The sequence below is a fragment of the Lycium ferocissimum genome, chromosome 8 (genome assembly GCF_029784015.1).
Source record: "Lycium ferocissimum isolate CSIRO_LF1 chromosome 8, AGI_CSIRO_Lferr_CH_V1, whole genome shotgun sequence".
Lineage (NCBI taxonomy): Eukaryota > Viridiplantae > Streptophyta > Magnoliopsida > Solanales > Solanaceae > Lycium > Lycium ferocissimum.
In genome coordinates, this window is record NC_081349.1 from 14,628,944 (window position 1) to 14,644,672 (window position 15,729).

Sequence of the window (15,729 nt, forward strand, 5' to 3'; positions counted from 1 at the left end):
AATACTCCCTCCGGATAAAAAAAAAGAGTCTACTTAGCCATTTGCACACTCCTTAAGAAAATACTAACTTCTAGACAAAAATAAATAATTTGACTAAACTATCCCTAATTAAATAGACATTAGGATTTGATCATATAACACCTAATAGGGGTAAATTTGAAAAAATTAAGTTAATTCTTTCTTAATTTGATAAGTGAATACTTTTTTAATAATTAAAAAAAAAGCTAAGTGAATTTTTTTTTTTTATCTGGAGGGAGTATCTGACAAAGTAATAATTATCTTTTCCTCTGAAATCCCCTCTTTCATTAAATGTGAAGGAGCTATTACAGTTTGGTCAAAGGTTTTTGGAGAATTTAAAATACATACAGTTAGTGGAAAATATATATTTTTAGCATATTTGCACACTTGTGCACACACAGGCACACACAGAGATAGATATATATATTGTATGTATCTATATATATTATATGTATGTATCTATGAAAGAGAGAGAAAAAGGCACACAAAAGCAAACACAAAGCAAAAACTCTGTAATGTAATGATAAGCAGGCTACAACTCTGTCACTAGCAATTAATATTATCTCTAAAGTTTCTATTTTTACCTAAAAACAACCCTTTTGATGGTGTTCTTGGTTTCTGTTTTTCTGTTCTAAATCTTGTTTCTTTGCTATATATTCTTTTTATTTTTTATTTTGTTGTAGTTCTTGCTGATCAAGTTGTGTATATTATAAAGTACTTAACTTTCTTGAAAATGAACCCATAGAGTGAGTTCAAGAAAATGAGAAAAATTGATTGATTGATTTTGAACTTAATCTTGAGAGAAGTGGATTTGGAAAAAAGATTGGATCTTGGCAAGTTAATTAATAAAATAAATAAATGGGTTGCTTCTCCTGTTTTGATTCAAAAGAGGAGGAAAAGTTGAATCCCCAAAAAGATAGAGATGATCACAAGGAAGTTAATCACACAGCCCCTTCAAATATTTCTAGATTATCTTCAGGTTAGTCTTATCACTTTCTATTTATAGTTTTGATTTGATCTGGTTGTTGCTCACTTGGGTCCCTATTCTTTTAGCTTAGTCTTTATCAAGATTGAATTTTTTTTCCTCTATTAGGTATATCTGCTGAATTTGATTAGACCTCCAATATTTTCAGATGGGAATTCTTTTTAAAATAAAAATAAAAATAGAAGGGTGGAAATGAGATAGAGATATATTGTTCTAATTAATTTGATCTGGTTGATTATTAGGGAGGGTCTTTGTTAGGGTTTGCCCTGAATTTCCTACCTTATTTGGATTCTACCATAATTGTAAATAGAAAAGGTTATCTTTGTGGAAAAAGATTCTACTATATCTATCCCATTTCTCGGATGAGAAGTTTCGGACTTCTATAAATAGAAGAATTGTTCTTCTCATAGACAACACAGTAGCATCCACAATTTAGTCGTCTAGAGAGTCTTGTTTAGGGGGAGATTATTCTCTCAATAATTTTTTATGCTTTTATATTAGTTTTTCTCATATGTATTTCAATTGGTCATGCCTCTTTTAGTATGTTTTTCTTTGTTTCTAATTTATCGTTGTTCGAGGTTTGCAACTGTAAGCGTCCGCATGATGCCCTGTGATTTCTATCCCAACAGTCTTTCTGTTTCGTATTGAATTGGTTGGTGTCAATCTTGAATTGGACTTAAGATCAATATTTTATGAGGTACTCCATAGTTGTCAATAATAGATTACGTAGAGAAATAAGTAAAAGAAATTTCCACCCACCCAAGATTTAATAGTTGGTCCATTCTCAGCCTCAGTAAAGTCCGTCTTGTTGTAATAAGAATGAACATGGGTTAATATCCTCTTCTGACTTGCGGATATGATTGGGACCAAAAGGTCTATTTGGATAATTCCCTTTCTCTTCAAATGTCATAAGTTAGATTTTTTCGTGTAGTTATGGATCTCTGCTGTTTTATTTACAGGAGCCGACAGACTCAAAACAAGAAGTACCAATGGTTCAAAGAGAGAATTTTTGGGGCTAAAGGATGCGCCTGATGTTCAGATTGCTGCACATACGTTCACTTTCCGTGAGCTTGCAGCTGCTACTAATAACTTCAGGCCAGAATCTTTTATAGGTGAAGGAGGGTTTGGTCGTGTGTATAAAGGGCAGCTATCTAGCGGTCAGGTAATTCTTTTTGAGGTTTGTACATCTAGGGGCTGTTGGTAGGAGGTATTATAGAAAATAATACTGGTATTAGTTTTGGTATTACTATTATTTAATCCCTTGTTTGGTAATGTTTTCAACCTATGTATTATAGAAAATAACACTGGTATTAGCTTTGGTATTATTTAATTCCTTGTTCGGTATTGTTTTCAACCTATGTATAGCTAATAATTAGTTATACACTCTATTCAGTACTACTCTTATACATAGTAAACCATGACATTAACAATACCGGTAATATATGATCTAGAAGAGATCATGGGGCTCAGTTGGTTGAGCATGGGGCTTTCATAATGGAGGTCTCAGGTTCGAAACCCCCTGCCTACGACAACAGCGGATTTGCCTTCTGGGTCGAGCTCGTCGCACGGGGCTTGCCTAGTGCGGGTTATCTCTCCTGTGTGATTTGCGAGCTATTACACAGGAGCTGGGTTTACCCTGTGCGGACCCGAAGGGTAGCGGCTGCGGGTTCCCATGTCATAAAAAAAAATGATCTAGAAGAGATATTAGATTTGTAGTTTTGTCGTGTCAGTGGTGGTAGTCGGACTTTCGTATCCTGTACTATCTTGGTACTTTTTTACTTTTTTAATAAGATATTACCTTATCACAAAAAAAAAAAAAAAAAAAAAAAAAAGAAGAAGAAGAAATTATACAATGCATGTCATTTGATAACAAACCAAACAGTCGATAATGCCAGCATTACTAATACACCCTATCCAGTACTATTCTTATACACACCACGAAACGGCCCCTTAGTCACCTAGATTATCATACAACCAGGTGACACCCTTTTTGGCCTTTGTTACTGGCCCTAGTCCCTTATTTCTTTTCCTTCTGCTAGTACTTGGAAGTAGAGGGTTCTGGATAGCAGTATGAAATCCGTATTCCGGCATAGGCAGTTCTTACAGAAGCAGTTGCTACCGGGCACTTGAAAGAAGTAGTTAAAGGAGCCAATAAACTGCCCATTTAAGATTTTCTTATTCTGGTAGTTCTCATGTTGGCATAACATAAGAGGTAATTGATTAGGAAATGAAGAGAGATAGGTAGAGGGAGAGACTCAAGTTGTCTATAGTGATGTTCAAATTAGCACATATTTATATATATTTAGTGATCAGTTAGCTAGTTTCTTTCATCCCACTTGGTCTTCCTTTTCTATATTCTTGTGTGAAGAAACTAAAACTTGTGGAACACACCTCAATTACCTTGCAAGTACACATGTTCGGCCCTATCTGTTTAAAAGTAAACCCGAAAAAGGATCTCAATCTCTTTTGTTTCTTTAAGTAGAACAGAGAAAAGAAAATGATAAAGCCGGGCCATTAGTGATGCTTATTGTAGGTAGAAAATAGGAGCTTAAGATATCATCATGCCATAATGGAATCTGCTGGAGTTCCATTTCTGGTCTCCCTTTAGTCTGCTCCGTGATAGAGCCAAGATTTCCCTATGATGGGGATGAAAATTATGTTTGACATGGGTTGTGATACGCTGAAATGCTAGGTTGTCATATCCTAGATGGATCAATTTCTTTTTGAGGGATCCTAAATGGATCATTCTCTTAGGAATTATATTGGCAGATATCACCAATTTGTCTCTATAACCTGAATAATTTGGGAGGAAAATATTAAATTGATCAAGTACGACAGAGAGGTAAGACTGTTCACATTGTTTTACAGAGAGTTTGAAGATATTCCACAGATTATGGTCCAAGTGAAACTCATGTTACCTTCATTTTCATGCAAAGTGCGTCTTGATTTCTTGTCCCTTGTACCACAAATGTGGTATCATGAAATAACTCCCTTGAATTCTTGTCCCTTGTTTCTTAGAGTAACTCTAGTGTTTTCTCATCTTATACAGTAATGGTTTGCGAAGTAAGGTTAAGTGTATTACTTATGAGAAAAAAAGGCAAAAGAAAAAAAACAGCATAGGTATACATGATAAGTAAATTAGACCCACTATGGTTCTTCGAGGCATTTTGTTTTCTACCACCTATAACCACGAAAGCAACTCATAAGTCATAAGTACTAATACCACAACAAAAGCTTCAGTTTGAGGGAGGGCTTCTGGTTATATTTTAAGGAGAAACCAACAGGTCTGAATAAAGCAAGCTCGAGTTAATGTCAATTATTAACAAACTATAATAACTTTTTCTAGGTGTATTCCTTCCTATTACAATGATGTCAACTTCTTCACCAATATTGAAGAAGAGATTTGTATCATTTGAAACTACCCTTGGTAGTTAAACAACATTATTGTTACCATTTCTCCTAATGTTTTGAGGAACATTGCCAATTAGACTGTCTCAGTAATATAGGTAAATCAGTAACAAGGTTGAAGCAGGACTGTTATAGAATTTCATAATTTATAAAATAATTCCGCTTGTATTGTTGACATCATTTCTTCTAGAGTTTTGAAGAATACTGCTAATTAGAGGATGTGCAAAAGAGGTAAATTTCAGGCCTAAATGTTCAAGCATTGTATTATCATAAACTCACATTAACTATTCCCAATCCATATGATAATTTCTATGAGAAAACTCAGAAATGTGCTGCATGACAAAAATAATAACAGATTAATGGTTTAGTCGTTTATGTAGGTAGACAATTTCTCTCTTACATGCCATGCCATTTCTAACATGTGCCATTAGTTGTGAATAATTGAACATTCTGAGCGGATCACAAAGGAGATACTAAAATGTCAGAAGTCCATCTTTAAGCTTCTTAAGTCCAAAATTGAACGTTGCCAGCCTCTATTCATTGTCAAGGTTTCGTTCGCCAAAATTTTGAATTTATCTTATATTCTGCAGCCATTAAATGTAAGATACTTGAACTTCCGAGGTAGTTGCTGTAAATTTTTGTTAACTATGTTTGATGAATAGTTAGTTGATCTTCCCAGGTTGTTGCAGTTAAGCAATTGGATAGGAATGGGCTTCAGGGGAATAGAGAATTTTTAGTGGAGGTTCTTATGCTTAGTCTTCTTCATCATCCTAACTTGGTGAATTTACTTGGTTACTGTGCTGATGGGGACCAGAGGCTTCTCGTCTATGAGTTCATGCCTTTGGGATCATTGGAGGATCATCTTCATGGTAACCTATTTTGCATGGCATTCTGCTTGTCTGATTTATAATTCTTCTCTGTTTATGTAGCTAATGGCTTATACCCCATAATGGTGCAAGATATTGTATATGTGTTACTACTTATGTCCCAAAAAGAATGGCCGGATTCCTACTCTCGCTGTGACTTCTGAACTCTTCTTGAGATAGAATTTACATGTTTATGAACTTTATAATATCAATAACTTTTTTCTATAACTAAAAAAACGTTTAGAAAATGTTTGTGAAAGAAAAAACTGTTGGACCATCCGGATAGTAATAGTGCCATTCTTTGGGACGGAGGGTTGGAGAGAGTACTATGGTTATTGCTTTAGTGATATGTATGTTTCTGCTAACTATGCGTTCAGCTTTATGTTTCAAATGATTGCATGTTAGTGATGGCAACTCAACTACGAACACGTGTTTCAGCTTGAAGTTCCTCATGCTCTAGTGATTTATTAAGCACACAGCTTAAACTTGTCTGTCTTTGACAAGATGGAATCAAGGAAGAAACCACTAAATGTAAATAACGACAACAATAACATACCCAGTGTGATCCCACAAGTGGGCGACCACTACTTGTAAATATAAATAAATTAAAAAACAAAGAAAGGAACTATATCTCTAATGCTATTAAGCAACTAAAGGAAGGAATTGTACTTAAATACTGTGTGGTGCTCCTAGCAACAGGATAAGTAAAAGCAAAGGAACTTTTGGTAAATATTAAGGTGCGTTATATAAAAAGTTTTCAAACCTTGGTGGACAGAGTTACCCTGTATCTGTGTTTGTGGGAGGTAGGTACCACGTGTAATTAGTCGAGGTGCGCACAAGCTATCCCAGACACCACTGTTATTAAACAAAACTATATAACAAGTTCAGTGAAAAATAATGATAACTTGCACCAAAGAAACGGTATTCCGCAGGCATTCAAGCAGCCAGTAGCTGAGTTTTCATTAGAGGAATCTATTGCATGGGATCACACAAAGCATCCAGTTGATTTCATCAGGATGGCTAGGACTGTTTTTGGCCTCGTTGTTTTTGTATATTATCTGCCTACATATATACATGTAGTATTGTGCAATCCACAGTAACCAATATCTCACTGTCTGAAGTTATGTATGACTCCAGCATAGGGTTCCTTGCATGTGGACCTAGATATGAACCTCCATGACCGCCACTGATGTACCGTTTCCTATCCCACCAGGATTTGACTTATACTTCCATGACACCATTCATCCGAGGGAAATGTTCACAGATTCAAAATCAGTGGTTTTGGTGTTAATTCATCTCAGCTGTGATTTTCCTTTTGTTTGTACACTTAATTGTCTCAGTGCTGTACGTCCGTAAGAGTCTGAACCCCAGTTATGTAGTAAGTACGCCTGCAGAGTTCTATATCTTGTAATCTCACTGGAAGTACGCCTGCAGAGTTCTTTAACTTTCCATATTAATGCTGCCTTGTTGTTTCCGTGCCAGTACTCATTTGCTTGAAATCCTTGCCATTCTTTCCCTTTTTTATGTGACATGCCCGGGATTATATCAGAAGCATCGACCAGCGTTGTAGAGATTCTTACGTACAGGCACAGATAATTTAGGACAAGGGGAAAGAAGAATAGAAACTTAGTATCCCATAGGTCCCTAATATGATGGTGGTTCAAAGATCTGTTATGGCTTTATGATTGTATATATGCCTTCTAAGACATTCCTCTCTAACGCATACTTTTGATTGCAATTTTCAACGTAGAATTTTTTTTGTTACCTGTTTGATTAGATTTGCCTTATGAACAATAAATATACTGCAGAATTTTGTGTCTCTAGGCTTAGTATTCTTTAGTGATCTAATGTGAATAAGCGCTGTGCAGATCTCCCTCCTGATAAAGAGCCACTAGATTGGAACACGAGAATGAAGATTGCAGCTGGTGCAGCAAAAGGTTTGGAGTACCTTCATGATAAGGCGAACCCTCCTGTTATTTATAGGGATTTCAAGTCATCCAACATATTACTTGAAGAAAAATTTTTCCCGAAGCTTTCTGATTTTGGGCTAGCAAAACTTGGTCCTACTGGAGACAAGTCACATGTGTCCACAAGGGTCATGGGAACTTATGGTTACTGTGCACCTGAGTATGCCATGACTGGACAATTGACTGTCAAATCTGATGTCTACAGTTTTGGAGTTGTATTCCTGGAGCTTATCACTGGACGTAAGGCTATTGACAGCACCAAACCTCAGGGAGAACAAAACCTTGTCGCATGGGTAATCTACTTATGTCTTTACTTTAGTTTACCAATTTATTGATCTCTTTTATTCATGATCATGTCCAAGAGTGGAGCCACCTATTGGAAAGGGATTCAAGTGAGTTACTTTAAGGGTGTGTTTGGTATGGTGTTTTCCAAATTTTCTATGTTTTGTTGGTCAAAATATTTTGGAAAAACATTTTCTCAAGCAAAACAAGTTCCTTAAAAATGAGGGAAATGACTTCCCTAATGGAAGGGAAGTAGGGAAACATAAGTGGCATTCCAAGTTTATTGTCTCCTTTCCATAAGTGACTTTCCAAGTTCATTGTCTCCTGCCCACCCACCCAACGCTTCCAACCCCCTTGTGCCAAGAAAACATTTTCCTTCATACCAAACACACCCTAAGTCACAGGTTCAAATCCCAAGTGTGTCATGCTTGTATTTTTTGATTCCCCTTATCAGAGTTTCTGGCTCTGCCACTGATCACGTCTTTGAAGTGATAATAACATGCTCAGCTCTGTCAAATTGTTGATTGTTTATCCTTTGTATTCTGAATGTACATGCAGGCTAGGCCAATGTTTAATGATCGTCGGAAGTTTGCAAAATTAGCTGATCCAAGTCTGCAAGGACAATTTCCAATGAGAGGTCTGTACCAGGCTTTAGCTGTGGCTTCCATGTGTATCCAAGAACAGGCTGCTGCTCGTCCGTTAATTGGGGATGTGGTTACTGCCCTTTCTTATCTAGCAAACCAGGCACATGATCCTGGACAAGGCCATAGATTTGGGGCAGACAGTAACGATAGGAGAAATAAAGATGATAGAGGTGGAAGAATATCTAGGAATGAAGATGGGGCAGGAGGAGGATCAGGGCGGAAATGGGATCACTTGGATGGAGGATCTGAGAAGGACGATTCCCCAAGGGAAACAGCAAGGATGTTAAACAAGGATTTGGACCGAGAAAGAGCGGTGGCGGAGGCTAAAATGTGGGGCGAGAATTGGAGAGACAAGAGAAGACAAAATGCTCAAGGCAGTTTTGATGGCACTAATGGATAGTCATTACATGTCGGATTCCAAGATCCCTGACTCATAAAAGGTAGTCTTGATCTGAGCTTGTAGTGCGTTTCACTCGATGCTTGTAAAAATTGAAATCTACCATTTAGTTAAAGAGTGTGATGGAGCTAAAAGGGAACTGATTGAGCCACCTCTCTTAGATTTCCCTGAAAGATGTACTTTATTTTTCATTGACCCCTTTTTCCAATTGTTTTCTGAAATATAAGTTAAGTGGACAAATGGGAAAAGATCAAATAGAGGACATATTTCAAATTTAAGAGTAAAGAAATCTCTCAAGTTAAAGTTGTGAAGTGCTTAGCTCCGTCTTTTTAGGGACCAAAAAGGATCATTTACTGTCTGTAATCTTGACTGTAACATGTTATACACTAATCTTGATCTTTTATATGGCAGACACGATCGATAAGTCTCAGTTTCTGGTCACCATGAATACTTGAAAAACACATCACTCTCTTCTGGCCATTGCAATTGATTGTATCTTTCGTTTCAAGGCTTTGTACTTAGTCCGCGTGGTTGGTTTTAGTCGTGTGTGCTTCTTTTCATATCTTATTTTCACACCTTTCGATTCTTAAACAGACAAGTATTATCACAACATCCAAGTCCAGCTAAAAAAGATTAGGAAGGGAGATATATACTCCATATGCTGTAACGTGAATGCACTATTGAGTATTGATTGCTAGAAGCCAAAATTCCTTATGTTCTGTCCATTTAACTCTCATCATATATGGTGGTAGTGAAAGAAGGCCAAACACTAAAATTATGATTTATATTGGCCGAAGACGTGCCACCTCTTTATTTTGACATGCTGAAACGTTCTACAATACTTGTCTTTTAAGCAATAGATTCATTTTTCATTTTCATTAGTGTGACTAATATCCTAGGCTAGTTGAAAGTTGAAATATAGCTAAAATACGTGGCTACTTCTCTTTTCACTCTTTCGTTTTTATTTCTTTTTTGGGGTCGGGTCCTGGGACCATGGTGTTATAGTGTGAAGACAATATTACAATCTGGAACATTAATTTACAAATTTGGAGTTGTCTTTGTTTGGGTCTACTATTATTGAGGCCCTTATCATCGCTATAATCCTTGTATTTCATCAGGTGTGTAGTTTTATTGCTTGTTTATCCCTTAGGTGTGCATACAATGAGTTTTTAAGTTTTTATAAACAGTCAATGCAAGTAACTTTCTATACCATCGGGTTATTTAAAGGATATCTATCAGTAAGTCTCCTTAAAATATGAGATTTAAAATTTTGAAAATAATATATGTTACCAGTTGCTTCTAGTGGCGGTGTCAGAAATTTAAATAAGGTGATTCAATTTTTTTTAATGAGATTCAACAATTTATATATTCACAAAAAAAAAAAAAAAAAGGAAATAGCATTTTTAGTCCCTGTGTTATTGCATTATTCCTATTTTAGCCCTTGTGATATGTAACTAAGCATATTTAACCTTTAATTAGGTAATTTATGTGATTTTAGTCCTCATACTAACAAAACTCAAATAAATTAACGGACTGTTAACTATTAGAAGGGCAAATTTGGGTTTCTAATCTTGGTTGTGTTGTACTCTTATGAATTCCCAACCTGCATCTAAAGAACCACCCAACACAGCCTGAAAATAGATACCAACAACCTTCTTCTTTTCTATCATCTATCTCCCTTATTACTCTCCCCTGCTAAGAAATAATTATGTTTCTAATTATTATCTCTTGAAAGATGACTTAACAATCGTAAACCAAAAACAGAATCTTCATTTCGTTCAGCATCCCAGCAGACAAAACGGCACAGAAGAAAACGGAGACTAGTCTTTTGAAATGAAAGCTACGTTGAAGATGTGTCTTTTTGACGTCAATTCCTGTATTTGGTTAATACCAAAATATATAAAACCAAGAAAAATAAAAAGTAAATCATGAATGCTTAATTCTCTACGTACTACCTACAAATACATATTGAATCACCCCAACCTAATTGGAAGAAGCAAAGTGCTAACTGCCAGTGAGCAACGTAACTCAAAGCAATATGAAAAGAAATTCTTGGAGTAGAGGAAATGGATAAATATTTACAAGAGAAGTTTCAGAAGTATGGAAATGGAAAAAGAAAATGAGGCTATGTATTAATTTCAAAAAGGAAACTGAGAGAGGAGGGGGAAGAGGCTTTTGGCAGAGAGAGGACATGGAGGAATATTGTTGCAGAGGTTCCGAATTGCCCTTTTTAGAGTTAACAATCTATTTATTTATTTAATTTATGTTAGTATAAGGACTAAAATCACACACATTACCTAATTGAAGATTAAATGTGCTTAGTTACATATCACAAGGATTAAAATAAGAATAATGTAATAACACAGGGACTAAAAATGCTATCCCAAAAAAAAAAAACGCTTTTACCCTTTATACATAGTATAATTTTCAAATAAGAGGGTTCAATTGGCCCCCCTGCACATGCCTGGGCCCTGCTTGCTTCAAGTAAATATGATGTGATAGCTTAAATTTCTTTTTACAGTGACGGTATATACTATTAACTCACATATAATTAATCTCTTTTTACATAGAAAAGAATGAAGTGACTAAAAAATGCTGACATTAATGTTCAAAAGTATTATAGTAAACTATCTCAGCACCAGCCTAAAATCTTAAATGTGGAGCTAGCCTTCATATGTTATTAAGCCTTTGAAAAGACAACCAATGGGTATGAAGTATATTCTCTAACAGTGTCTTGCACTGCACATGTCGATCACTCGATTCTACGATTTACACGAGTTATATAACAATGGAGAGAGTTAGTGGCATATAGGGTCTGAATTGAGTGAGAAATCCCGAAAAAATAATAGAGAGAAATGATGAGCTTAATAATAAAGTTTGATTCTCATATCGTGTGACATTGATTATAACATCTAACCTAAAAACCTTGGGGAAATGAGTAGACCATTGGAGTAACTAATATTATAAATTTATTTGGAAATAATAGAACGGCCATTCACACAATAATAGAGAGAAATGACGGTGAAACGAGCTTATAATAAAAGTTTGATTTTCATATCGTGTGAAATAATTTTAACATCTAACCTAAAAGCCTTATGGAAATGAGTAGACTATTGGAGCAACGTAACATTGTAAATTTATTTGTTAATAATAGAACGGCCTTTCGATTCATACAATTTCTCTTTTCCTCTTTATACAGAGAGAAATGGAAATGGTAGGTAGGGAGAAATATATATAAATAATTACAAAGAAATTAAAAACAAAAAGAAAAAAAGAAACGAAACATACAAGCAGATAGGCAGTAAGCCAGTAATTAAAACGGTTAAATAATTTGAAAGATTAATTAAAGACTTCAGCTTATGCAGCACACACCACAAGCACTGGTGTCTCAAATGGCTGCAAGTTCACTTGTGCCACCTCGCCACCGTTACGTTCTTCATTCTCATAGTCGTTAGCCAACGGTGGGATTACGGTATTCTCTTCATCGGACGGCTGATCAGCTTCCACATCATCAAGTTTCTTGATCATGTCCTCACTTTTAACAGGATGTATCTGTTCTGAGTTTACTACGGGAACCATGTTTATTACATGTTCTGGCACCTTTTTCTCTAAATCATCTGATGGTTTTACGTTTCGGTAAAGTCCATATAGCAACATTTGAATCATTCCAAGGAAGAAACCCAATACATTTGGTAGCTGTACAAAGTAAGACAAATCAATAACGGAGTTAAAAAATGTAAGGGCACAAGTTAAATCATCTAATGAAGAAAATTAGCAATATATGTTAGACCCCCCTAAAATTAGGACCAGGAGGCAGGGGGTAATTTAAACAAGTTTTTTTTTAATTCTATGGAAAAATTACTAGTAAATGTTTTGTGGAGAAAATTCAAAGTTAGTTTTATGAGAATTAAATTAGTACAGTACAAATTAAGAAAAAGCTTGTTTCTAAAAATAAAAATTACTAGTACATGTACTACGAACAATAAATTTTCGCAATCTGTAAATAGAAGACGATTAAAGAGAAAATATCACAAAATGGAATATAATGTTAAGAAAAGTTTCTAGAAAACCAATATTTTAGTTTGGTTGAATTCTGCGATGACCAATTAATGTCGAACAATAAATGTAAGAATATTGAGTTGTTCGTAAACAATAAAGACACAGCATGTTCGTGTTCAAAATTTGTGGTTCATTTTTGTTGCCTTTGTAAGTAGGTTGGTTTTAGTTGTCTAACAAGCACGGAACCAAAATTTATTCAATGTATCAAAGAATATGTATGTAGTAGTACTATAGTAGCAAGTGGTACAAGTACTTACTGCAATACACAGGTCCTTTTGAAGGAGACCATAGCCAAACCACATGATAGCACTCAACGTAAGAAAGAAAGATAGGGTGAAGGGCATGAATTCCACACTCTTTGTCCTAACCACTTGAAACTGCATAAAAAAAACGTAAAGAGTTAGAACTTCTTTCCAATTAATTAATTATTATTGAAAAAACCTTGAAATGACGTTATTAATTAATTTGTTGGTCATATCTCAACTTACCACAATGCTAAGTGGTGCTGCAAACACAAGTACTGCAATGGTTACACAAATCCAACCCACAACTTGTACTCGAAGGACTCCGTTCAAAGGGAACAAAGTCACTAGAAATATCAGTGTGTACAATACTCCAATTAATCCTACCAAAAGCTGCACTGTTTGTCTCTGTTTAATTTGCAACATAAAAACATCAAACTAGTTAGTGGTCTATATATGTAACGCTTCCTTACTTACCTAGTACTACTATTTAACTAAAAAAATAATAATAATACTGCCTATTAATTGACAGTGCTTACGTACCCTAGCCTCCTTGGATGCGTAGAGAATGAAAATGGTGATGTAAATGGTCTCGACAACGCAACCAAATGAGTTGATGGAGACGAGAAGAATGGCATTTTTCTTGATAAACGCATAATACATCCACAGCATGGACGAAAATAGTGCTACCACGTATGGCAGCGATTGATAACCCATGGTCGATTTTTCTTTACAGATTCGTCGAAATGCTGGCCTGCAACATCAACAATAACAGTTATTTTTACTAAGGAAATTCAAAATAAGTGACTGTCTAAGAAAAATAAAATTCTCTTTGTTAGAACTAAAGAAAGTTGATTACTTACACTGGAGCCAAGAAGACGAATATGGAGATAATGTTTCCTGAAACATAGATCAGAAGAAATAAAAAGGGTTAGTGCTTTCATTCGTGTGTGGAGTTGAAGCTACTTCCAGTAAATTATATAATTATTGTGACAATTTTGTTGAAGTAAATTAAAGTGTATCCGTTGGCAACCAAGACTGACGAAAATCGAGTACCGGGAAGGTTTGTCACGCAATACATTCAAGAGAATATGCAACGTACAATGTGAATACACTATACTAGGAGTAACTAAAGTTTGGTTACAAGAAAAGTGAGTAAGGCGTTTTGCACCAACTTTTTGAGCAAGCAAGAAACGAAAGAGTTCGATTAGAAATAAAACATGAAAAAAGACTAGAAATGAATGAAGCTTGATTAGTAAGCTTACCTAAGACTCCGAACACAAAGAGCCATGGATGGTGGAGATCAAATATGGCCATGTCGATTGTTAGGTTATTAAATGATACAAAAATATATATGCAGAAGGCTTTAGGGTCACTTGAGATCCCTTTTGCTTCTTTCTCTCCTCTCTCTCAGATAGATAGAACAAAAAGCCCACAATTTCATGCAAAAGGGAGAGACAGGTATTTATAATGAGGAGAGTAGAAGAAAGGTGTGGTTTGCGCATACAACTCAATCATCTTGGTTGCATGACAAGTGGAGTCTTAGTAGGTGGCGTACGATAAAATCATTCACCCCAAAATAATGGATTCTAAGCCTCACGTGCTCTCCCAATGCGTGCTAATCATAATTATATTACTATCATACCAATTAATTAGTAATACTACTCAAATTAACAAATTTAATTTTGGCTTCTAAGTTCTAATTAACCTATTGCTGTCCAACAGTATTATCATGAACACGTTATGCTTAGGCAGGCAGCTCACTCCTTTTAGCTAGGAGCTATTATTATACTCTAAGAGAACTTGTTAAACCCCACTTTCTCTTCTTTATTCTATTATTAGGCTTTTGATTCACAACTCAATCAATTGATTAATCGAATTTAGGGCTTTTCATTGACACTCAATCAATTGATTAATCAATTACGTCTCGCTTCCAAACTAATTGAGGATGACTATGTATAAAATCCGTATGTTTGTATTCTAATTGAGACTATGTATAAAATCCGTATGTTTGTATTGATATCGTACGTAATCGTTATATTTGTACTGCTTTTATGCTAGCCGTCCGTCTAATGCAATCTTCTTCTTTCATTCACTTTGGATCTGACAACAATTTAGGTACAAGTTCACATTTTTGAAAAGTGGCTTTTGAACCGTAACAAAAAGAAAATTGTCCCCATTTTGGCTGATATTTTTTCATCACGTATGAGAGAGGTGAAAAGAAGAAAAAGGGCAAGATAAAAATCTTCCAGATTGTTCTAGTTCAACTACCCAGTAATAAGTTGCGTTGTCCATTGTAGACCCTACAAGGGGAACTCTATGGCTAGAATTTTGCGTGTTTTTTAAGTAGGTTAGTATAGACAGATATATATTGTACAATTATTGCGTACTAGTGTTTTCTCGACTCGTTGTTTATATCTATTTGCCCATGAAAAAATATGAGTTCCCAACTAGCGTGATTTTTGTTGATACTTCTGGCGATGCATATAACGACTTTTTTACGTTTTCTCCTTTACAAAAGCCTTATTTCCCGTAACGTCTTAGTACCTTTTTTCTTTTTTAATGATGCTTTTTTTGTACATAACAAATACCAACTCATTGTTCTTGCTGTTAGTCTGTTTCTTTAAGGATGAAGAGAGGTGATGGAGCACGATTTGGAACCTTGTTTTCTTGCGTTAAAGGTGTTTTAAACTCTTTAGGTTTCCTCTCTCTTTTTAGCTGAAATTTGAACGGTTTATGCATGAAAATAGGGCCAGTACAAACTCTTAATGACGTAATATTTATATATTGATAGCCATCTTTCATTCCCATTTCTGCTTTGGTTGTATATATGATGATTGGAAGAATGCTAGCTGGTCGTC

At 35.3% G+C, this 15,729-nt stretch overlaps 2 protein-coding genes across 3 annotated transcripts; one reads left to right on the top strand and one right to left on the bottom strand.

Moving 5' to 3' along the window:
* The first annotated feature begins 485 nt into the window (after positions 1-485).
* LOC132067321 (serine/threonine-protein kinase PBS1) lies at positions 486-9,386 on the top strand. 2 transcript variants are annotated; one of them, XM_059460517.1, is made up of 6 exons: positions 486-997; positions 1,963-2,165; positions 5,091-5,280; positions 7,146-7,537; positions 8,085-8,610; positions 8,979-9,386. In XM_059460517.1, exons 1-5 carry the CDS (start codon positions 877-879, stop codon positions 8,568-8,570), a joined length of 1,392 nt encoding a protein of 463 aa, XP_059316500.1. In that variant the 5' UTR covers positions 486-876; the 3' UTR covers positions 8,571-8,610; positions 8,979-9,386. The 2 variants fall into 2 exon arrangements, with proteins under 2 accessions (XP_059316500.1, XP_059316499.1); XM_059460516.1 differs by lacking the exon at positions 8,979-9,386 and having other exon boundaries at positions 8,085-8,977.
* Positions 9,387-11,687: 2,301 nt separating this feature from the next.
* LOC132067322 (bidirectional sugar transporter N3-like) lies at positions 11,688-14,306 on the bottom strand. The gene is made up of 6 exons (XM_059460518.1): positions 14,134-14,306; positions 13,732-13,768; positions 13,412-13,622; positions 13,115-13,276; positions 12,884-13,003; positions 11,688-12,263 (listed from the first exon to the last, which is right to left on the bottom strand). The coding sequence occupies exons 1-6, from the start codon at positions 14,183-14,185 to the stop codon at positions 11,925-11,927; spliced, it is 921 nt and encodes a 306-aa protein (XP_059316501.1). The 5' UTR covers positions 14,186-14,306; the 3' UTR covers positions 11,688-11,924.
* Between the last annotated feature and the right edge of the window lie 1,423 nt (positions 14,307-15,729).